Source organism: Chinchilla lanigera, unplaced genomic scaffold (genome assembly GCF_000276665.1).
Source record: "Chinchilla lanigera isolate Chin_1 unplaced genomic scaffold, ChiLan1.0 scaffold00026, whole genome shotgun sequence".
NCBI lineage: Eukaryota > Metazoa > Chordata > Mammalia > Rodentia > Chinchillidae > Chinchilla > Chinchilla lanigera.
In genome coordinates, this window is record NW_004955427.1 from 2,834,751 (window position 1) to 2,860,003 (window position 25,253).

General features: G+C 42.0%; 1 protein-coding gene across 1 annotated transcript in view; it reads right to left on the reverse strand.

Moving 5' to 3' along the window:
* The window catches only part of Impg2 (interphotoreceptor matrix proteoglycan 2), a 93,343-nt gene that overhangs the window by 8,811 nt on the left and 59,279 nt on the right, over positions 1-25,253 (reverse strand). Inside the window, exons 9-15 of the mRNA XM_013515197.1 lie at positions 24,681-24,739; positions 22,977-22,997; positions 14,615-14,859; positions 10,255-10,340; positions 6,439-6,742; positions 4,200-5,479; positions 3,098-3,317 (exon numbers count right to left, since the gene is read on the reverse strand). Of these exons, the coding sequence (XP_013370651.1) occupies positions 3,098-3,317; positions 4,200-5,479; positions 6,439-6,742; positions 10,255-10,340; positions 14,615-14,859; positions 22,977-22,997; positions 24,681-24,739 (2,215 nt within the window). The remainder of the gene's footprint in view (positions 1-3,097; positions 3,318-4,199; positions 5,480-6,438; positions 6,743-10,254; positions 10,341-14,614; positions 14,860-22,976; positions 22,998-24,680; positions 24,740-25,253) is intronic.

Consider the following 25,253-nt stretch of genomic DNA (forward strand, 5'->3'; position numbering starts at 1 on the left):
TAATCACAAGGGTCGAGACGCTCGTGAGATGAAAAACTCAGCAGAAGAAGCTTAGAGCTGTTAAGAGGTATTTAAAGCCTCTTAGAATCCCTAGAGGCGAGGGCTGGGGCGAGACTGACGCAGGGTTTATGCTGTGCATAGGGGGGACTAGCGCCAGGTCACTGAAGGAAACAGTGACCCTACAAGCCTGGGTGACTTCGCGCGCAGCTGGTACGTGAGCTACATAAAAAACTGCAACAAATGCACTCATTTACTGTAGGTCGCTTTAAAAAGAAACATACTAGAGGCTGAGGAGGCACTTAGCTAGCACATGTAAGGTCTTGGGTTGATCCCTAGCACTATCACAAAAAAAAAAAATGAGGTGATAGATTTTTTGTTTTGTCTTGTTTCATTTTGTTTTTTGGAACAGGGTCTCATTCTGTAGCCCACGCTGGCCTTGAGCTCGCTATGTAGCCCAGGATGAACTCAAACTCAGGGGGACCCTCCTGCCTCAGCTTCCTGAGTGCTGGGATTACAGGCGTGCGCCACCACCCCTGGCTGAGAATTATTTTTTGTAAACATTATATAAGTCATAATTGCCTGCATTTGTAGAGCTAATCAAATGCTTTTCTGTATGTTATTGGCTTAACCCTTACACTAGCCTTCCAAAATACACAGGCCAGGTACTCTTATTCCTATATAATATATGAGGGACTAAGGCTCAGAGATAAAGTAATTCATCTAAGGCCACACAAATGATAAATGACAGAGGAGACACAAGAAGCTCGGCCTTCCAAATCGTAATTAATTGCTTCTTCCACTACATCACATGGTAAAGAACGTGCCAAAGCCTCAGAGAACTCAAGTGGCAAGAGATTTGGTGATTGGGGGATCAGCTAAATGATTTTCCTCGCATTCAATGAATAATGGGCCTTCAAGGATTTCAAAGGAAAGAATGTTTGCTTCTTTCCCAGGTAAAAAAACAGAGCTGACTTTCACACCAGTCTGACAGCAAAAGGCACTGGAGAACTATGAACCTAGATTTTCCACCTCACTTCTACTCAAAGCTGCTGTCCTCTGATATGTGGAAGGCAAAACAATAAAATTTCAGGCTTCAACAGTATTTGCTAGACTCAAGCCTTCCAAATAAACACAATGCTTCATTGTAGGTATTTGCAGTATTTCTGAGTCCCTTCTGTGTTCAAAACACTGTACTAAGTCTAGCTAGAAAGTGGTTAATACAATAGACATACTCTCAGTCCCGTGGAAAGCTTAACTGGGAAAAATAGACCTTAAGCAACTATGCACACAAATTAACACTGTAAGTGGTGCTAACGCTGCAGGGGAAAAGAACACGAGGCTACAAGAGATACTCATAAGAAAGACCCAATCTAGATTATGCGGAGACCATGGCAAGTCTTAGGGAAACATTTGAATTGAGGCATAAAGGATGAGCAGGAGTTAGCTACGAGGGGAGTTTAAGACAAATAGCACATTGGCTCAAAGGTACACGCAAAGGCTTTAATGTCACAAAAAGCTTCTGGTATGTAAGGAACAAAAAACAAGCTAGTCTGACTGCAACACAGTGAGCAAAGAGGTCAGTTTCACCGGGTGATACTGGGAAGATCCCGAGGACCAGGCCTTCTGGCTAGTACATCAAGCAGCCGCTGAAACGCTTTAAGCAGCAAAGAGAAATAATCGGATTAATGATTTAGAAAAGGTCCTATGGCTGCTGTCTGGAGAACAGACAGGAGAGGGAATGGGAAAGAAAGTAGGAAAATGGGTCCAAATGAGAATAACACTGACTTGGCTCAAATTACTATTATTTCTCATTTCTTATCTCTTATTTCTTATCTTTTATTTCTTCCCCAGTATCATCCAACGAAACTAGTCCCTTTGGGCACCGTCTTCCCGTCAAAGTAGGCTGCTTTCAGTTCCTCACAGCCCACTGTAGTAGTGCTTACGATAAAGTGAGTCTGGATTTGAGATAGTTTGAATTAATGTAAGTAGTAACTGCAAGTGTGGGATGACAGGAACTATGCCCAGGCTGCTAGTTAAGAAGCTGAGTGGATAAGTCCTCCATTTATGGACATGGAGAAGCTGAGAGAAGGAGCAGATTTAACTGGAGAATGAGGAGATACAGAAAACAGGAGCTCACTCTTGAGTATTTGGTATATTCGGGCTACCCTAGATACATCCAAGTGGAGACTGACTAGCTAGATGACGCCTCTGGAGCTAGGCAGCAAGTTTGATGCACTCACATAGAAAATGTTTAAGAGAGGTATTTACATAAAACTTGATATAATGGGAATGAGTACAAAAATTTTAAAAACATACACAGAGAAGAAGAGAGTAAAGTTTTTGGTCTTCCCATCATAGCAGCACAATTCATAATAGCTAAATTTGAAAGTAGCCTATATATCCATCAACAGATGAATGAATACAGAAAACGAGACTTTTATACACAGTAGACTGCTACTCTGCCATCAGGAAGGAGAAACGTGAATCTTCTGTAGGAAAATGAGTGACCTTAAGATCATAATATTAAGTGAAATGTATCAGACACACAAGCTTAAATGTCACATGGTTTCAAGAAACCTAAAATATAAATAGAGGCAAAATAAAACACAGACAGTAAGAAAGAGGAAGAGAATTTTTATCAAATGGGGAGGGGTCAAGAGATGGAGGGAGGAGGGGTGAGGGGAGAGGGAGGGGTTAAAAAACAAGATCAAGACCCTGTGTAGTGCACCAGCCCCCCACGCGGACAGCAATCATTTTGTATACGCCAGCCTGTATTAATGCAAAATAAAAACTGAAAAAAGGAAATGGAAAATAAGGTTACAGCAAGACTAGATCCCATGGATGGGTAAAACGGAAAGTCTGTGGAAAAACGAGGGAGGTGAACCAGTAAAGATAATATTTGTGAACAAGCTTATGAAAAAAGAACAACACTGATGTGCTTAGAATATTTTACCAGTTATCAAGATGTGGAAAACAGACCTGACATAGTGCTTTTTTCTCTTATGAGTGTTAAATTCATCTTGACTCAATGAAAAAGAAACACAAAAATACTCACTGGATTTTACTAAAAACCCACCAGTGTAGGTGACATCATTACCTGACTCTACGTCAAGGGAGTACTTATCAATGGCCAAGTTCATGGTCTGGTAGGCTGTGGTACAAAAGTCTTCTAGAATCATGTATACAGCATTGTTGACATTTGGAGGGACAGACTTGGCAAACTTCATTCGGCTGTTCACCACAATGCTACCATTTCTGAAGTTCAAAATTTCCAAGTTCTGGAACCCTGTGAGATTTGACTGAAGATAAGGAACCAACTGCAATACATGAAAAATTATAAATTAATTGACAAAGTTTTTCCTTTTGTTCAATATATACCAAAGAAACAAAGAACTCCTTGCCTACTTTTCCTACTTATATTCTATCTACATTCACACTGTTTTTTAAAAACCTATAAATTAGGAATAACATGAAACTATAAATTTAAAATATTATAAGATATTGATCATGTCATGAGAATGTTATGATATCTGAGAACCCCACAGAAGTCAGACAGTTTCCTTTTTGGTTTTTTTTTGGGGGGGGGAGGGGTTTTTTTTTTACTGGTACCGGGAATCAAACTCATGACCTTGTGCTTGCCAAGCAGTTGCTGTCAGACAGTTTTTTTGTATGTTTGTTTGTTTGTTTGTTTTGTTTTGTTTTGGAGTTTTTTTGTTTTGTTGCTGTTGTTGTTTTGTTTTGTTTTTTCCAGTACCGGGACTCCAACTCACAACGTCGCGCTTGTCAGGCAGGCGCTGCACTGCTGAGCTAAATCCCCAGCCACGTGTCAGATAGTTTTTAACACTGGGGGATTTCTTTTCTTTCCTTCACTAACGGATCACAACAGTAAAGGCACGGATACTCACAAACCTGTTCTCACAGTGTTTGCACCTTTACATTTCATTTTAGTTCCAGAATTCATGAAAGTTGATCTCCAGTGTCTAACCTATTCACATCACCTGCATGCCACATTTGTGCTTTCCATTTCTTGAATGCCCCTGTCTTACCCCTCTCCTACCAACTCCCAAGCCATGCTACTATCTCTGTGGGTGGCAAGAAATGAATGCACACAGCAGACCACACTTTCTTGGGCTCAGTCTCAGTGTGCTGGTTAGGACAGACGACTCATATTCATCCCCATGTTTCAACTTTGAGCTTACCAATTCTAAGAATCTTTGCTCCAGGGCTTTATATTCCAAAGAGTTTTTATTAAATAGATCTTCTGAAAATATCATGTTGGTCACTCGGAGGCTGAAGAAAACGACCAAATCTCCTGCCGTCCGGGCGTGACTCGAGTCATCTTTGGTGGGCTGAGCCAAAACAGCCACCTCTGTGGAGCGAAGATTTGTAAACATTTCCACGTAACTACCAACCTTGCCATTTTGCTCTGGGATTAGCTCAGGCTGATAGTAATCCGTGCCTACCCGGTCCAGTTCTAATGAAATATCCTGCACACCCAGAATGACTTCATCCTCCAGCGGGGTGGAGCTTGTGGTCGGAGGCAATTTGGTGGACTGCGTCACGGAAGTTTTCAGCCAGAGTCCGTCACTACTCTGTGGTGTGCTTGCCGATGAGTCTCTGGGCAATTTCCCTAGGGAAGAAGTTCTTGCAGGAGCTATGTCTGATTCTGGAAATATGGTCCGCACAGGCTGCAGATCTGGTTTCACTGCTGAAGTCTTGCCGTCAGACCATTCGTGGCTAGATGACCCTGTAGTTTGCACTACATCCTGGGTTGGGAAGGTAGTCACTTGATCTGTTATATCAGAAGAAGCAGCTGTCAGTAGAAAAGGTGCTTCAGTAACTGAGTGGTAATCACCACTGGGGATCTCTGAAATGTGCTTGGGAAAAGTTAGAGATGTAGAATGAATTACAGACACTGCAAAGATGGACAAGGTAGGTTCCACGAGGGGCTCTCCCTCTGCCAAGTTTGTGGGTTTCTCATCATGCCTATACTTTGAATGCTCAATAGTTTGGTCTGTGTAATCCGTTTCATTATCTATAACAAGTTTCTCATCTATACCCTCAGTTGGCAAAAGTGAATCCTCATCTTCAAGCCATGACCTAGACAGTGGTTCGGTGCTCTTCTTTAATGAAGTCTCACTCCACGGCCAAGAGATCAAATCCACCTTTTGTCCAGACCCAGAACCTAAACCACTCTCAAATATGAACTCTCTTTCCATGGGTGTGTCTGGGAACAAATGGCTTGCTTCTAACTGGTCTTTGACTTCAGAGGTCAAGAAGTCAAAGCCAAAAGGTACAGTTACTTCCTTAGCAAAAAGATCTAAGGTAACAGAAGAGATCAGATCTGGTGAAGATGTCAGGGGCACCCCAGTGTCTTCCATGGACGGTGTTGTTCGTTTTGGCACAAGTTGAATGAATGAACTTGAAGGCACTGGATCCACAGAAAGAAAATCTTCTGCCTCTTCAACATTGGCTAACCCTAAAAATACAATTTTACATCCATTAATCTACAAAGTTGCAAAAATATATTCCTATTTCTTCTGATAAAATCAGTTACCTATTTTTTCTGGTAAGTTAAGAACATTGATGACTTTTATGTCAAGCAAACAAGAAGATACGACAATGTCTTTGTAATGTGAGATAATCATTTGTGAATATAGATTCCCCCATCTCTGAGGATAAGACTTTGACTATTGAAATATTTAATCTTCAAACATTTGATATTTTTATCCATAAAAGTAGGAGACTGGTGATAGCCATGTTGACAACGAAGATTGAACCCAACAGAAAGTTAGAGAGAAATTTTCTTGGAAATTGTGTTTCTCTCTGAATTCTCAATTTCTCTGTTATGCTTATTATTTATCATCCTTCAGATTTACTCAGTTTTCAAAATCCTAAACTGATTATTGAAATCTTTGTTCATCTTCCTCTTTTACGTTTATGTTCCATCACTACATCACATTTATTTTTCCTTTCCTCGACAACATCTAGAAGATCATCTATTTTATTTTCATTTATTTATCTGTTCTGAGGTTGCCCTAGTTCAAGTTCCCTTCTCAATACAACCATAACCTCAGATCTTCAGAGGCAGCCCCCACCATTAACACTATGGGAAGTACTCTTTGATACCATTTGTCTGCCATTTGAATATTCAAGCAAATACTAGTAGTGGCAGTAGTGATTTAATTAAATTATATACTCTTCACGATGACCTTCAGAATATCTATTCATTGTGATCTATTTCACCCCCCAGCTCATTTATTTCTATTTAGCAGTTTGGACTATCCCTTTTCACCAATGAAATCTGATTATTTCCTCCCTCACGTTTCTCCCTAATGAACACCACTGTTTTTATCTTCACCATAGACTCTCTCTCTCTTTAAAACCCTTTTCACTGGATATAATAAAGATGTACGAAAAATCATTAAAATTCCTCACCATTTTCTAATAAGTGAGATCCAGAAGTCCTCTCCTCAGAAGCCACAGGCAAGCCAGTCTGAAGCACTGCTGGGGTGACAGAATGAAGAGTCAAGCTGCTAACCTCTAAAGGCTCCGGGGAAGAACTCAGGCCCACCTCCGAGGGAAAGGCTAATCTAGGTATAGACACTAAATCACCCAAAGGACTCTCTGGCCAGAGCTCCCTGTCAGTGGTCGAGGGAGGACCAGAGCTGAAACCAAGTGGTGCGATATTGCTCGTGGTGGGTTCATCTGCTGAGGGCCATTCAGCTTGAAGGGTATTATCCTGGGGGAAGAAAAAGGCTAAATCATATCATAAATAAAAAGAAAACACGTAAAATACCGCCAGTCTATCCCTCCGCCCCAATTTCTAGGGACAGGAGACAATGTCACATTGAGTGGGCAGGGACAGGGCTCTAAAATCAAACAGATCAGTACCCAACTCCCAATGCTTTCACTTACTACACTAACTGAAAATCTAGAGAAAAACTACGTAACCCCTCAGAACTCACCTGTAGAAGGGGCATGGGTGAAATAACATTTTAAAGACACTGAACAGTGAATTTGCGGGAGAAAATCATTGTTTCCTTTGCTTTGGCTGGTCCATTTCCCTCCGTTTTTAGGTTTAAATGAATTTAAACACACGCAAGTTACTAATATCGCAATTTATTGCCAAAGACCTATGCACACTGCCCACTGCAGGAACAATCAGCCATTTTATTAATCATTCCGAAAGATATGTAATAAATTAATGTCCTCCATTTTGATCAGGAATGTTGCCATATTAAAAGTGGTCTGATAATCTCAGATAAGTAGCCCGGCCTGTGAAACGGCATCAGACTCTCAAAATCCAATTTTTCTAGTTTTGTTCCCAGTGTAACACTAATCTCTAGTTTCAGAAACACAAAAGTAGACACAGCCCCTTGAAGATGCTAATTATTTAGTCTTATGAAAACTAGTCTTTCTAAAAACGTTTAATGATGATGGTGATAGGAAAAATGAGCAGGGTGTTTTGTAGGAGTTTATATATTTTATTCCATGCCTGGCATTAGGCCGGATCTAGCAACTTAAATCCACTGAAGTGAAATCTACTGTACGAGAGAAGAATGCACTGCATGCAAAAAGAAAGCAGAGGCGTCTTCAGATCACCAGATACAAATGCACTGCGGAGAAGGCGAAAGATTTCAGGACAGGAGGTCAGCTCCCTCCCGGGGAATCCACCCCAGAAATGAGCCTGAGAACAGCGAGAGCTAGGCTGAGCCAGGCCAGTGCAGATGACGGGACCCAAGGGCTCCTCCGAGCCTTCCCCCGCGGACTCCAGCATCTGAAGAGAATGTCGTCCTCGGGGCGGACTCAGCCGCACACAACCATGTGCCGCGGACAGTTTCTAAGCGCTGACCCGGCGTGTGCGCCTGCACAGCCTCACGGGGAAGAGACGCACCCCGAGCCGCTTGGCCTGTCTGTCTACAGCGTTCACACCGCCCTGGGTCTTCTAAGAGTGGACCAGAAGGAGAGCAAGAGTTCAGTTCCAGCCAAAGGAGAGACATCGAACTGCAGTCTAGGATATGGAATTAACAGCATTGAGCAAAAAACACCACCTTGCTTTGCCAAAGGCATGGATGCATTACAAGGCCACCTTCTGGTCTACACAAATCTTGTTAGGAGATGGGGCCAAACATACACACACATGTGAAATGTGAACATAAAAAAATATTAAGTTTTAGAGCTAGAAAGACGCTTGAGAATGTAGTCCAATAACGTCTATTTTTTTTTTTTTTTTTTTTTGGAAACAGGGTCTCACTTCGTAGTTGACGCTGGCCTTGAACTCATTATGTAGCCCAGGCTGGCCTTGAGCTCACTATGTAGCCCAGGCTGGCCTTGAACCCACGGTGATCCTCCTGCCTCAGCCTCCCAAGTGCTGGAATCGCAGGCTTGTGCCACCACACCTGGCTCCAATCATGTCTATTAAAGACTAAGAAAAGAAGTTCATAGGAGTGAAATGCCCAGGACCACAAAACACAGAGAAAAACTCAGAATGAGAAGAGGAGCCTCTGGATTTCCTTGTCCCAGCGCTTTCCCACCCGACAGCAGGCTCCGTGCTCAGCGGTCTCTCCAAGTGTGTAACACCAGGCGGCGAACAGCTTCTCGGGGGGAACCAAACCAGCCTTGGCAGTCTATGCTCATCAGACCAACATTTTCCACAGAACTCTAAGACCCGAGGACACAGAGCCGGGAGAGGAGGAGGCTGTTTTTAATACTTAGATGTCTATAGCATGGGAAGATTGTACAGAAAGAAAGTTTCATTCTCTTTTCTTTTTCTAGTATTTAAAATCATATATATACTTTGATATATACATATAATCTCATTTTCATAAAATATATATATAATATATATCATAAAATATATACATAAAATATATATAAATATATATATTTGGAGGAAATTAAAGCCATCTGTTCAATACCAAACTCTATTCTTCAAAAAAATACTGTGATGGTACCATTTCAGTGAATTAATGTTTTTCCCTCTTAATTTTCTAAACCTGCTTCTGGCATCTGAATCACTTATTTGTTTAGAAGTCTACTCCCAGACTGGAAACTTCTGGTCAGTGGGGCCCCACCTTATACGTCTTTGTTTTCCCAGTACTTGGCATATGAAAAGCACAAAATAAATATATCTGAGTGAACGCAGGACACCAAATGAATGTCCTCTGATGTCAGTATTCCTTTAACCTTTTTTCTCCAACATGGAACTCAGTGAAAAGCTTATTACCCGTGATTCCACATTTCTAAACTGAGCTGCTCTGTAACAAGGTAGAAGAAATGGCTGTGTGGATCAGGGCTTAAATGAATTTAGGAAGGTTTTCCAAATTTTCATTGCTTGGAAAATGCCAAGAAACAAAAATTTCAAGCAGCTGATACGAGATGAACAGAAGTCCAAAGAGAGCAGGTGAGAAGCAGCCCCGCCCCGCGTCTGACAGCGAGCCTCCGCTCACTGCACACAGGACGTCCCTAGCGCTGCGGCTGCCCGCGTCACCCTTGTTGCTCTAACTGCTCTTGAGGAAGTCGTGTTCTGTTCTAGTGGAGGTTTCCCTGTAAGGGAAGTGGGAAGTAAAAATGTAGTCGCGAAAGCAGAATTCGTAGTCGAGTTGGGGGGTGAAAACAAACATGGAAATTCATTCAATGCTGTTTATGTGCAAACAGGAATGTTTTCAAACCTGTTTAAAAAGAGACCTAACAGTCCTTTCATTGCTGAGCTAGTTGGTACTTTTACTCTTCTTTCCCTCAGTTTCTTTTCCTTTCTTTCTTTCTTTTTTTTATTTTAAAGAGAAAAATAAAGCTGATACACAATTCTACATGCTTTGGTGGCTAAACTTTCTTCAGTATGCTCTTCAATATAATTCTCGTGCTTTCAGTAAAAATGTACACACCGTGTACACTGTACCCATGTAACTCGAATCGCCGTCTTGTCTTCACTATAGAAACTACTAGGGTAGCCGAGGAAACAACTTGGTGGGCACTTACACCTTAATTATCACCAAACAAGTATGAATAAGCTTCCTACTGTACGTGGTCTGGCAACGTAGACTTCATTCAACCGCTACGGAAGGTTTAAATTTTCTGAACCAGCACTTGGTACACAAGAGCTGACAGCTCTGAGTAATGTTCCAGGTGTGATGCAAGGAAATATTTGAAATGGGGACAGCTCGGGAAAGTTACGACAGCAAAGCAAGCAGGCGAGGAGACAAAGGACAGAGCATAAGCGACCGGGTCCAGGCATAAAACACAGAAACGCACCAGGACAGATGGTGGTGTGGTCTGAAGACTTGAACTTTGGGTGTTCCAAACGAGGTCTTCATTTTCGGGAAGCAAAACTCCTCTCACTGAGGAAAGAACAACATTAAAGGGCATTTTTTAGCTAAGACACTATTGTACTTGAGGTGCAGAGAGAATTAAAAACCAAGCCCTTTCTTTTTACTGGACTAGATGTTAGCAGAATATCTGAGGCACATTTGCTTAGAAAATGCTAGTGTTGTTTGTAACTCTGTATTGTCTGTACTGTTCTTTTGCTATTTTGTAAAAGGTTGCCTGTCTGTTAACGTTTTCCTCCTTTTATTTTTAAAATAAAAAAAGAAAAGAAAATGCTAGTGTTGTTCAGTTATTTTACTTATATTAGTACAACCTGATTGGATTATAAGAATCCAACACAAAGCAAAGATTCTTAAAGACTGTCCCACTTAGGACACTCCAATATTATTTCCTTTTCTCTCTCAAGTCAATTTTCACTCTTTTTCCAGATTCCCATGAAATAGTTTCAAAATGATTCTTTTTCATTTTAAGCAAAAAAAGTTTAAATAGATAGCTTTAAATTTTTTGGTAAATGCAAGAATAATAAAAAACATGCAAAATGATTTTTATTTTAGGAGAAAGTGTCTTTGAAAAATAGGCTAGGACACCAATATCTTCATTGATGTAATAATATTAAACAGCAATTAAAAAGTAGATTGCATGAGCAATGTAGTTGAGGATAGCAATATGCAATGTAACAACCACGGTTGATTTGTATTAATTTGTCTTGAGACCCTGGATCACTTTGAATGCTATTGCTTTGATTTGTTTTATGTTCGTGATACTGGTATGCTGCTACTGTTCTATTTTTTGGTTTGTTTGTTTCTCATGTACTACTCTCTTTAAAATAAAAAAAGAAGTAGATTGCATAATTTAATTCAACAAAGATTTACTGAAACTTTGGTTGTTACCACAGACTTTGCCCATGTGAAATTATAAATGCTAATAAAGCAAAATTTCTGTTAGGAAGCATTGCCTATGTCAGAGGAATAAATAAACACAAATTAGAAAACATAAAATAATGTGAGGGGCATATATAATACATGTGCCAAAGACGAAGAAGCAATTAATTTTGCCTTAAGGGGAGTAAGAATTGATAAAAGATAAAAAGAAGGGACTGCTGGAAGTGTGGCCTGGGGTATGCTTCTAAAATAGGGGCAGGAACTATTCACCTGTTCCCCCTAGACTGACAGGGAAAAACCAAAAGTCAAAACTCCTATCTACATATTTTCCAAAACTCTTTCTAGCTGTGTGTATAATTATCTTCTCTTCTACAGAAAATAAGCTCCCAAGATCAAGGATGAACATATCTTCTGAGAATGATGATCAAGTGACCTAGAAAACTCCAGCCCCATTCAGAACTCTGAAGTTGGTATGACAATAGAAATGTACTTTAGGAACAAAATTCTGAATAATTAAAACACACATTTGATGAGAAATCAAGCCACCAACTGGCACGGTCAGTATTGGGTATCAGAGCTTTTGTCGAATTTGATTACAAATTCGGAGAGTTGATGACCTCTTTTTTAGAAAGCCTTTCAGGAAGTACCTCTACCTCTAGGCTCCATGAAAGGGAAGCTCTTGCAGTGGTATTTGTAAATTCAGTTTCCTGAACAAGCTCACTTTGCCTACCATATACATTAATCGTCACGCAATTTTCTCCTCACCTTGGCTACTGACCTTGGTGTCTACACCCTGTACTCAGTTCTGTTTGTTTTGATTTTGGTCCCTTTGAGACAGGGTTTTGGTATGCAGTTCAGGCTATAGCCCAGGCTGGCCTCAGACTCATGGCCATCCTCCTGCCTCGGCCTCCCAAGTGCTGGAATTACAGGCGTGCGCCACCAAGCCCCATTTCTCACGCTCAATCTTGCTTCAAGCTCCCTTAGGTTTTGACTTCTTAACTATATCTTTCCTGAGTTTGATCCCAGTGCTCAGCTTCCTCAAGTCTTCTGCCCGATACGCTGCTCCCAGGGTCAGCCCCAAGTTGCAGACGGAAGCTTCTTCCCTGCTCACTATTTCATCTGGTCCAAATATTCCAAGACTCAACGAAGACAAAGGAGTATTATGAGGACGCAAGCCCGGGGCACTCACCACGCTCCAAAATGCAAGTGAGCTCTGTTTTAGGACTAATAGCTTTGTGTCCCTACATCCACCAACACCTTAAAGTCCTCCCCAGCGTACAAAGCTAGAACCACTCTGTGGCCCTGTCTCAGGACGGTGTCAAGTGAAAGAAATATCAACCCAGAAGAAAACATAATTGAAAAGCAATGTGAAGTTTTAGCCAAGCCTAATATTTGTTTTAAAATACTCTCTTGTTTTTTGGGTTTTTTTTTGTTTTTGTTTTTCTTCCGGTACCAGGAATCAAACTCACAACTTTGCGCTTGCCAGGCAGGCACTTTGCCACTGAGCTAAATCCCCAGCCCCTTAAAATATTGTCTTATTAGGAGAATAAGGGATCATATCACACGCAGTAAAATTTTCCTCTTTCTTCCTTTGTCTCTTGTCTGTCTGACACACAACACACATATATGTACACACACATGCACACAAATTACATACGACACACACCATACTACTGCCTGGAAAAGACTTCCTTATCTCTCTAAAACCTGTTTCTCCAAACTGTAGCCCCCTCAGGAACCTTGGTTCCCTAATCTCTCTGTCTCACCTTCTAAAGCTTTTCCATTCTCTTCCGCTAGTAATTTTTCGCCCTTTCTATGTAAATCCAACAAGCTTCTCTAGCTTCTCCAGCATCTATTTTTGCTTGCTTCCTCGCATATCCACACACATGTGCACACACACACACACACACACACACACATTCACACACACACTTATGTCACAGCTGCCTAAAAGGTGTTAAATTAAACTGCATTTGGCATAAGCAAGCTTTGGTACTCACGCATCTAAGCCCTTACATACTGAGCTGCAACCTAACTCGGTAGGTAAACAAAACAAGTACCTAACTTAGGTATTTAGCTCTGTAGTACTGTACCTGAGCATCAGCCAATCACAAGTGAGCACCCATTAAACCAGGTCAGGAAGGCAAAAGCCAGGCTTGAGCCAGTGAACCCATATCCTCCGTATCTTTAACTCACTCGCATTTTCTGCTGCGATTTTCCATTTTCTATCTGTAAATATCATCCAGCCAGAGAAGCCCCAGACTCCTACAGGACCTGTCCTGATTCTCAGGGCTGCCTAACTCACGAATCATTCTTTGCTCAAGCAAACCTCAATTAATCTGTATAAAGTTTTTCTTGTAATGAAAGACTGGCACTCTTCTCTCTTAAAAATGTGTACGAGAAGCCAGCCATGGTGACGCGTGCCTGTAACTCCAGCACTCAGTAGGCTAAGGCAGGAGGTGAAAAGCGGGACTCTGCCTCAGAAAACAACAACAAAAAGTATAAGGAACAGGCTGTAAAATACGGCCTCTCTAGCATGGATTTTTCTCCCATATTGTCACTTCAATAAAATATACTCTGCTAGACATTTTAAAAGCTAAGCTACTGGAGCTGGCGATATAGCTCAGTAGCACGGTGCCTCCTGGCACGCGCAAGGCCCTGGGTTCAATTCCCACTTCCAAAACAAATAAATAAATAAATTTTTTAAAAAAAATAAAAGCTAAGCTACCAATGGGTGAAGAAATCATAGAGAAGTAAACATGAGATAGCAAGTAAATGAACAAACGCCGAGTTAAGATGCTACATCCCAGTATCCCAACTCTAAGCAAAGTTTAGTCTCAGGTTCCTAAGGCGACGCTCTGGCCTCCAAATCCAGGGGCATCGCCCTCTCCTTGGTGATATCAGATCTACCTGTTCGTTGTGGATCGCGGCTGGATTTCCACAGCGATATGAATTCTCCCCAGCACCCAGTTCTTGTGACTAAGACCTTCCAGCAGCTTTTCTGAGTTGCTCTCTCTCTTCTCCGTCTGCCCCTCGAGCCTTGACTGCCTGAATTTCTGCTGGGGTCCATGCCTCCACTGCCTCACAGCATGACAGACTGTTTCAGCTCACACTTTCAGGCACAACTTCCCTTTCCTTATGCTTTGCTCCCACTTGTCCAAATATCTCTAAATGTCATGCTGTTCTCCACCTCCCTGATCTGTCTGCAACATGCCAGCGAGCTTTTGATTAAACTATGCAAAACAGCTTCACGACTACAGTTCCACATATACCACAACGACCCCCGTCTCAGACGGTCCCAGAGTACTCTGAGCCACACATAATTAGAGAAAGTATTTTTCACCAGAACGTTGTGGACAAGAATTTAAAACTATTAAAAAAACCTCTATGACGTCAATCGAACTCACCACTGATAAGCTGAAGAGAGCCGGGATCTGGATTCAAGGAGGAATTCCCTACCAGAAGGTTCTGGTGCAGCATCTCAGCAATGTGCTCTCTGAAATTACCAATTGTGTACACAGCAGTGGGCTTGTCGTCCAGCTCCACCAGGCCGTGGTTTTCTACCTTGTTGGAATGAAGGCTAATTAGGTCCCACGTAGTATTGCTGATGGCCTCTCCACTGAAGGTGACTTCATAGTGAACATCTATGCCGCTGTGGGTGAAGAAAGAACACATGAGACCCAGCTGAGGGGGCACAGCCAGAGAAGTTCTAGTCCATAAAAAGGAACAAGCAGACCTAGAGAGACATTCAAAAGGCACAGGTTCCACCACATTCTCTACGAACTCTGGGGAGTTCTTGCCATCCCTGCGTGCAAAGAATGAGCGTCAAAGCTCTCAGCACAGGATGAGGATCTACGGAAGCCACGGAGTTAACTCTGCAGAAGTACTGAGCCTCTGGTCCCCCCATTCCCGCACTTCCTTTCCCCTTTCAAAGCAGTTCCTTTCTGTTCACCATCACCCTTCTTCCTTGTATCCCTGGTATTTTTGGGGTTTTTTTGGTTTTTTGTTGTTGTTGTTTGTTTGTTTGTTTGCGATACTGGGGATCGAACTCAGGACTTAGTGCTTGCCAGGCAGGTGCTTGTGCCACTGAGCTAAATCCCCACCCCTTCTTCCTTGTTTCCCGATTGGCGTTTCTCCTTGTAAAAGGAAGCCTTTCTAACCCCCTCAACAATGAGAAACCTTCTCTTATTTCTTTATTGTTGTTCGAAAAAATATGTAATAAGCCACAGGTCATGGTGGAAATCAGACACATAAGCTTAGATGTATCACATGGTTTCTCCCATATGAGAAACTCAGTGTATAAATAAAGTGCAAAGTAAAGTGCAGATAACAGGGGAAAAGAGAAAGAAAAAAGTCACCACAATCAGCATGAACAGTGTATCTAAAAGTGCACCTTGCTTTAGTATAACTGTCTTATGTGTTTTATGTATCTTTGGGCCTGCTAGTCTGGTTGTTAATCTGCCTATACAATAATTAATTTTATTCTTTTTTGTTTGTTTCGTTTTCACTTTTTGGTTTTTTGAGACATGTTCTTGCCATGTAGTTCAGGCCGGACTTGAACTCAGTATGTAGCAAAGGCTGGCCTCGAACTCTTGATGATCCTCCTGCCTCAGCCCCCCGATTGCCGGGATTGTAGGCATGCACCCCCATGCCAAGCAATAATTAACTTTATAATGACTCATAAGATAAATAAGTGAATCTGAGACCGGCAACTAATTAATTAATTAACGGGGCAGAGGGGAAGGGCAAAAAAATTGAGAAGTGTTACATACGTTCCAGTTCCCCTCGATGAATAGAATCATGCACTAATAAGAATTAAACATGTGCTAATAAGAATTTTAAAAGTAGTCACTTTGAGAAATAACATCAGTATACAAAATTTTATTTTATTTTATTTTGGTCATTTTGAGACGGTCTCACTATGCAGTTCAGCCGGCCTTGAGCTCACTTTGTAGCCCAAGCTGACCTCAAACTAGCAATGATGCTCCTGCCTCAGCCTCCCGAGTGCTGGGATTACAGGTGTGCACCACCAAGCCCGACAGGTTACAAGATTTTAAAGCAGATAGGAATTCCTCTTAAACCAGTGACAGCGAACCTTTTAGAGCTTCAATGATAAACAGCGGCTTGCTGTAGCACCCACGCCACAGATTCGCAGCACCGTCCTGACTCTCAGCCAGATTTCTCCAACAACGAAAAGCGATAAGGGCCTACAACATGAGAGGCACTTTGCATGGCTTTATCGCCTTTAATTTTCTAATAACCTGGGTGAGAAGTTTTTATCATCTTCAGAATATTGCTGAGGAAAGCGGGCTTTGAGGATGTTAAGACTTTTTTAAATTGCATAATAAAGATGTGGCAGAGTCACCATTTAAACTCTGATGTATCAGTGGGGCTTCGCTCCCCCTGACGACTATCATAAAGAAGTCACTACGGGGGAATCAGTCGCTGCACAGGCTGCCGGCCTGTCTCTGCACGCAGCCGTCACAGGCGCAGCCCGGAAGCCGTGCCAACACCCTCCGGAGAAAGGGGAGCACGACCTTCCCGAGATAAACCACCCAAGACAGATGTGCCACAGAAGCAATCTGCGCTTCAGACACTCCCTAGCAGCAACCGATTCCGAAACCCAAGCAGAGACAGAAATTAGGTGCGTCTTCCTCCGAACTTACTTAGAGGTTCTTATGTATCCTTGACCACAGCCTTCACTGCTCTGTTAAAAAACAGTAATAATATAGCAAGGCCGCCTCACTTCCCTGGAGTTTCCGTCCCCAAGGTTCAGCCTGACACCTGGCTCTGACAGGTCCCCAGTGCCCGCTGGAAGGACGGAAACCGACACCGGTCTGAATGTAGAAAGAAAACTACAGACAGAGCTAAGGAAAAGGCACCCCAGCGCGGTGCCACACTCCCACGATCCCGGCTCCCCAGGAGGCTAAGGCCAGAGGACTGCAAGTTGGAGGCCAGCCTGGGAAACCCGGCAAGACCCTGCCTCAAAGCAAAAAATTAAAAGGGCTGAGTGATAAGCTGGCGCTCCGTGGGGTCGAGACCCAGTCACCCCCCACACACACACACACATAAAATGGTATCAACAAAATGTTGACAGCACGTGATTTAGGAAGAAAAGAGTTGTCAGTAACTGATGCTACTGTTTAGGGGAAAGCTTCTGGTCAGTGTGCTGGGGCTCGCTTCTATGATAGTCTCTAGGCTGGAAACCGATAGAAGCTGTCATGGCTCGATGATACTGGCCATCAAAGTCATCCAGCTTCCTCCTCCGGCTTTCAAACTTGGAAAGTCTTCATTATAACTCCGTACAGATTTTCCTTTGGGAAGACAATGCATGAGCCAGCGAGTGTGTGAACGGGCAGCTGGTAGATGTGTTTCTTATTCTAAACAGATCAGTGAGAATCGTAGAGAGTCCACTGTCTTTTGTGGTCAGAGGAACCTGAATTGGTCTGAAGAGACCTTTCCCTCCTGGGAGCATGGGACTGGTTTGGACCAATTCTGGCCTGGTACAGGTGACACTCAGGAGTACAGGAAATGCCACGAAAGTGACCCCACTTACCGTGTAAACAGCCAGATATCTCTACTGTTCTTGTCTCCATTAGCATAGAAAGGCTTTTATCTCCCTTATTTATATTTTATCAGCGAGTGGGAATGAGGCATCACTCCAATACTGCCCGCCTCGCATATGATAAGCTAGCTGCCTCCTTTGATGGGGTCATTTAAGACTCTTCACAGTGGTAGCTGGGAACTCTGATATCTAGGTAATAAAAACAATTGCTATCATCTAGAAGCTCCCTCAATCCCTTAAGCAACTAAAGCCTTTAAATTTCACACATCAAAACATGCTAATCCATGGATAATTTCCCATCTTTCTTTATAAGGAAAGAAATTCAATAAAATGCTAAAATAACAGTGCTGGGTTCTAAGGTAGAATAAAACGGTAAGGGAGACACCTGCTGGTCAGAACTCAGCATCACAGTCTCCATGGCCGCGCAGGAGCCCTCCCTCAGGAGTCTCCCGGATGTACCCTGGCTGCACGTACTGCCCTGTCGGGGTCTTTGCACATCACCTCCTTCTCTTTACAGTGTCTGCTATTGTGTCCCACCCTACACACACTCACACACACACACACACACACACACACACACACACACACACACACATCTTCTTCCAACTAGCTGTTTCTTTCATTAAGATGTCACCTCCTGAGGGAAGCTCTTCCAAACACTGAAGTTATGGTTCATGGTTATAGTTTCTCTCCCTCCTTCCAACTGTATAGGCGCAATTATTATTATTAAACTCTGTATCTCAAGAATCTACAACAATGTCTAGCTCATAATAATTCAACAAATAGTATTGAAAATAATGGGGTAGATAGTCAATTTTGTTCACTAATGCAGGCAGGTAAAGTAACTGAATTTGTTCTACTTAAATGACAATGTATAACACTCCTAAGTGGAAGCATTTTCAGTCTATAAATATAAAAAGAGCAGTTTTCCACCCTATACAGCATTTATACCACCCTCATACATTTGTGTCTTTTTTTGTTTGTTTGTTTGTTTGTTTTTTGCCGGTACCGGGAATCGAACTCACGACCTTGTGCTTGCCAGGCAGGTGTTGTGCCGCTGAGCTAAATCCCCAGCCCCTACATTTGTGTCTTGTTAGCTGTCACTTTAGAGACGTTGTGTTAGGCACAAAGCCCAGCTCTGTGAGGTGCATATTCTCTCTTCAAGTTCAGTGGAACTGACTGTACCTCCATATCAGAAAGCTGGGCTCAACCTATGCTACTCACTTGTATTGTTAACAATACTCTAAAAGATGATGCAGTGATTTAAGAACAGAAGGAAGGAGGGGAGGGGAGGGGAGGGGAAAGGAAAGGAGAGCAGAGGAGAGAAGAGAAGAGAGGAGAGGAGAGAAGAGAGGAGAGGAGAAGAGAGGAGAGGAGGGGAAGGGAGGGAAGAGCGGAGGAGAGGAAAGGGGAGGGGAGGGGAGAGGAGAGGGAAGGGGAGGGGAGAGGAGAGGAGAGGAGAGGAAAGGACGGGAGTGGAGGCTGTGCCAAATAAACCTTGAATCGTGTCCTGGGCTCTGCAGAAAATCAGACGAGGAAAGTCAAGCATTTGCTGGAAGATTACCATATGCTTTGCATAACTTAAAAAATTACAGGGGGAAGATCAAAAGGAATGTTCCTAGATCAAGAAACCTATGTAAATCCTTCGTCCCAGGCTAGATTACGGGCCTTTCTCTCCTGGCAGTTTGCTCCCTAGCATTTCCATTGGGCATCCAAATACACTTCTGTTATAATCTTCCCTGTCTAAGATAAATTTATTAAAGAAGACAAAATGACTCAGAGAGGTGCCGCAATTTATTGCTGTGTTTTTTTCCTAGAAAGAGAACTCAAAACAAAAATGTCTGAGGTGCTGAGAAACCATGTATCCTTAGGGCCAGGAACTTCCCCGGGACCCGGAACAGGCTCGGCTCTGGCACAGTAAAGGAACGCGGAGATGTCTCTGGGCGGACAAACTGAGAGAAAACCAGGAGGCCAAAGAAATCCATAAGAAGTAGAACACACAGCCGCAGGTACTATGTGACTGCAGACGTCCCTGCCGGCGGCCTCCGTCAGGAACCCCAAGTTAACCAACAAAAGCTCAGCTACGTCGTGCCGTCCTCTGACCCGGACTGAGCGAGCTGAACGTAGGACAGTTTCTGTATTCGACAGCTACTTCCAGAGACATCGGGCGTGTGGAAGTGAACCTCCCCCTTTCTTATTCCCTCACCTTCAGTGTCCTGACTGGCTTTGAATCAGCAGGTCTTTCAAAGGAAAAACTGTGGTACTGAGGTAGGATGGAAGGTACAAACAAGAAAAATCGTAACTGCAAAAATAAAAACCAGGCTTCCGGGCACAAGCCCAGTTTAAAAACACATTTTTTTCCTTGTCCCTAGATACAACAGGCCTGGCCATTCCCTTTCACCTGTGAATGGGCTCCTCCCCACAGGAAGAGCTGCGACCCTTCACCGTAAATGGAATCCCCTCTCTCCATAGATTCACAAGCTGCGCAGGTTCCGCGTGCACACCTCCCATAAATATACCTAGCCCAGGCTGCGAGCACCCCCGCCTGCCTCTCTCTCTCCTCTCAGACCTGCACTCTATTTCTCTGAGTGTGTACTTTTAAATTTCTGCCACACAAATCTCTTTTTGCCTCTTACTGACATGTCCTGAAAATTCTTTATCCACAGTAAGAGTCAGCAAACCTGCAACCTGTAAACCATTCTGTGAGGACAGCAGGTTTGGACTCTTCATCACCACTGTGGGACCCTCCGAGGGCCGTGTGTAGTGACAGTATAACATCTCCTCAAGCTCAGCCCAGATAGAGACACATAGGGAAACTCAGACACTCCTTCCTCCAGAACACTTCTTACAAAGCCTGAAACTGGGGGCCCTGGATACAGCTCCGCGGCGCCCGCCTGGCAAGCACAAGGTCCTGGGTTCGATTCCATACCCACAAAAAAGAAGCCTGAAGCTGAAGTTAGAAATATGTTACTGTATAAGGAAGTTATGACGTATGTATGTATATTGTTGGCTTACTGCACATGGGTCCTGCTTACTTACAACAATGACTGCAGCCTGAAATAGTCACAAAATGAACAGGAAATTTCCTAAGCATTTAGCGGCGGGGGGACTTTCATTCTTTAAACATTTCGGTGCCACACACTCGTTCATACATAACCTGGCACATAGGCACCCCAAAAAGTTACAGATAAACTCCATAGAGGAATGAGGCGTAACGCTGGAACTTCTAAAAAACTATACACAATTTAATAATTGCATCACAAAATCGAATGACTGTATGGGATTGTCTGCGTCTCTACACAGCAGTGCTGGCCCTGAGTGATGGGGCACCATTTTTTATCACAGGGTTAACGTCAAGGTTCGGGGTTGTTTTAGCATTTTAACCACCCCAAGAAGGCAGCAAGTAAGCAACGAAAGCACATTGCCATGTTCCATTAAAACTTTATTCATGCTTATGAAATTATTCTTGAGCACTAAACCTATATACCTGTAAGACATACACACGGAGTAGTTACGTAAGCTCCAAGTACAGAAAACCAAAATCTGGTTACCTTGCCAAAGTAGCTGATATCACCTGGCTATGTAACTTACAACATCAGTTTGCCTTGTTGAAGCAAAATTTCCTTGTTCTCAGAAGAAAATGAATATTAATTCTCATTTCTACTATCCCAGAGAGATACTGAAATGATAAAATGAGAAAAAGAACTAGAACTGTGACAGCTCTGAAAGTAATTTTTATTAGATTATGTGTTCCTGAGGACAGCAATCAAGAGTCATTCATTTTCTGTAGGTATAGTCTTTGCTCAGTTACAGGCACGTCATAAATACTTGTTAAAATAATATAAAGAAAAAGAGGAAGTCAGAAAGCCCTTTCCATATGATATTACTGTCGTCCCTCACTATTTGTGGTATTTATCCTCCAGCTCCAAATGCTGTGGATGTTCAGATCCCTTGCATAAAATGGTGCAGTATTTGCATGTAACATATACACATTCTACCATGTACTTTAAATCATCTGTAGATTATTTCTAGTATCTAATTCCATACAAGTACTATGTAATAGCTAGGGAATAGTAACAAGAAAAAAATCTGCATATGATCAGTGCAGGCAGAGGTTTGTTCTTGTATTTTTGGCTTTTTCAAATATCTTCCATCAGTAGCTGGTTAAATCCATGGAAGTGGAATCTGCCAACTGTACAATACGGAATAACACTGTGTCTCTAAACATGGCCATATTTAGCCTATGATTTTACTCTGCTGTACTTCATAGTCTCCCAAGAGAAAATACATTTTGAACCCAAAGACAAAAATGGCAAGAAATCTTCAAAAGGGAATATTTATTAAGTTCTTATACTGTTTCTTCTATAAAATTCTAGAAACTCTTTTTACACAAGAACTATTACAGATCAGCTTTCTCCCTTTCATTTACCAGAGTACACTTCGTTATCTTACTGAATGACACAGCATACTTGAAAGCACCTCCATTCACACAATTTATTATTCCTAGTTTAAATTAAGCATAACTCAGTATTTAAAGTACTTGTCAGTCAGCAGTCTATACAAGAGTCTACCTGGATGATGATAAACAAATACTGACTGAAAAAAAAAGAAGCCTATAAACTATAGTTTGTGAATGCCCCTCAGGCTGCTATTCATGAGTCAATGCATTTTAAGTGGTTGAAAAGAATCAAAACAGCAATTTTTTTTTTTTTTTTTGTGAGACAGGGTGTCACTGTGCAGTTCAGGCTGGCCTTGAACTCACTATGTAGCCCAGGTTGGTCTCAAACTCACAGCGATCCTCCTGCTTCAGCCTCCTGAGTGCCGGGATTACAGGCGTATGCCGCCACGCCCGGCATTCAAAACAGTAATTTTGTGACATGTGAAAATACATGAAATCCAGATTTCAGTGTACATGAATAAAGTTTTAATGGACCATAGCAATGTGCTTTCACTTACAATGTACTGCCTATGTCTATTTTCACCTAATAAAGCCGAGCAGTTGTAGAGATCACACAGCCTCAAAACTGAACACGTTTACCACTGGTCATTAACAGAAAACATCTGCCAACCGCCTGCTCTGTAAGGAGATGGACAGCGACATGGGCAATGACTAAAAGACTGCATCAGGCTCGCACACACCTCAGGCTTCTACGGTTTCCACACTACCCCGACTGAAAGTGAGGGGCCGCCAAAAAGTACTTTACCTGCCGTTTCCCCGAGGGGGCCTGAAAGTTAAAATGGAAATCGTTAGTCAGAGTTTAAGACAGCTACAAACGTCACATCACTCATCAAAGCACAAGTTATTTATATATTTCTTCCCATTTTCTTTGAAATACCTTCTGAAATGAAAATGCAAAAGTCATGGTATCAGACACTGGCAAAGTTCTATACATTAAAGGAAATAAAAGTGAAGAAAATATCTTAAAACCAAAAGTTTTTATAGTCAATTAAACTTCTGCTTTAAGACATTTTTAAATAATTGATATATGGCTTATTTCTTTCTAAACAATTTCCTGAAGTACTAGACATTGAATCCAGGACTTCTGCACGGAGCCACCTCTCCAGGCCTTTTTTCTTTTTATTTGGAGACAAAGTCTCCCTAAGTCACTACGTTTCCCAGGCTGGTCTCAGACTTGGCAATCCCCTGCCTCAGCCTCCCGGAGAGCTGGAGTTACAGGTGTGCACCCCTCCCTTGGCCATAAGTAATTTGGTTTTGGTAGATTAACAGGACTTCAATTGTTAACGTTAAAATTGGAAACCTTTCTGGCAATGCATGTGTTATAGTATTAAAATAAATGAAAAGAAAATCAGATTTATAGATCCACACTAAAATAAGACACTGAGAAATTTCAGAACATCACTGAAAAAAAAAAATGATCCTATAACTCTCAAGAGAGATGGAAGAAATCTTATAAATCAAAATGAACTTCTAGAATAACAAAGAAATTAGAACGAAAACTTCAAAACTAAACCAAGTTGTTTTTCAACCATAATTCCATGCCTAATCAAACTATTTACCCAGTAGGAGAGTCAAATCAGGATATTTTCAAACGTGCACAGAAACAATGAAATTATTTCCCATACACTCTTTTGTGTTACATCGCAATGAAAAAGTAGAGCAAGAAAAAATTTTACATAGTCTTCAGCAGCGAGTAGAGGAATTCCAGATTGTTCCCCAGGTGTGGAGGAACACCAGTTAAGATACAGGATAAGCTCTGTAACAAACGGGTCTCCCAAGCACAGTGGCTAGAAGGGAAAAGCATCTTTCTTTCTCATGTGGCACCCGCAGCTGAGCAACACAGACAGAGGGGACAGTTGAACTTCACAAAATCAAGTGAGGGCCCAAGCTCCTCTTCTCTGGTGCTCATCCAGATTGTCATACTTCTCCTCATACTCAAAGCCTGAGTACGTAACTGTACTCCAGTTTGCGGGAAAAGCTTAAACAGACACTCAGTAAGAAATTAAAAGAACTTCACATAGACCCCTCTACTTTCACGCCATCAAGAGTAACAGGCGCACGGCCAAACCTGCGAGAAAGAGGTAAGGAAATATAATTCCTGGCTACGCAACCATGGGTTTAATTTAAATTGTCTGATTATGAAAGAAAGGAAAAGTAGAATTTGGATATATTTTCATTGTGCTGTGAAGAACAATCAGACCAGATTGGTTTGTGTTTTAAAAACTAAGACCAAACATAGTGCTGACTCCTTGAATATATTATTTTGTCTTTCTCTAACTCTGTTTCCTCTCCTAAAAAACCAACACTGAGAATACTAATTCACCAGAAATAGCATTGAAGTACAGCGTTCAGATCCTGTTTTGTTACAGCAGATGTGATAAATGCAAAGGACATTTCATTTACAAAGACTACTATGGAGCACACGTATTTATAAAGTAAATCTGTTTACCTAAATTCAAGAACATGAATGTCCTTGTAGCCTGGTAACCCAGTAAATGCATTTTCAACCTGTTAAAAATAAAAATAAACATTACAACTATATAGAAATGTGGAAAAGTACTGTATATATAAACTCTTTTAAGTATATTACTTACAGTTATTTGAAGATACACATGAGTCCAACAATGAAAACACATTTTCCAGCAATTACAGTATTAGAAAATAGCACTTGTCATAATACTGCCATATTTTTCTTTTTCACTTGCCCTTTAAGGTTTCAATGTGTTTCCACACTAATTTTCTCTAAATTATAAAAAGCATCTTTTTACCGGCAAAATCCTGTTTTAACTCATCTGATGAAATATGAAAAGATACTAATCTCAGAAAAGCTAATGATAGAGCTTTTAAATGTTATTGTTTGCATTAAAAATCGGCCGCAGAGGAACTTCTCTGGCTGCGGGCAGGGCGAACAAACCCTCAGCCCCACGTGCCCTGCGCAGCGAGAGCCAGTGTTCCAGGAGTGGCTAGAGTCTGGGCTCGAGTCTGTGCTCACCCACACTGCCAGGGGTCCCAGCTGAAACGC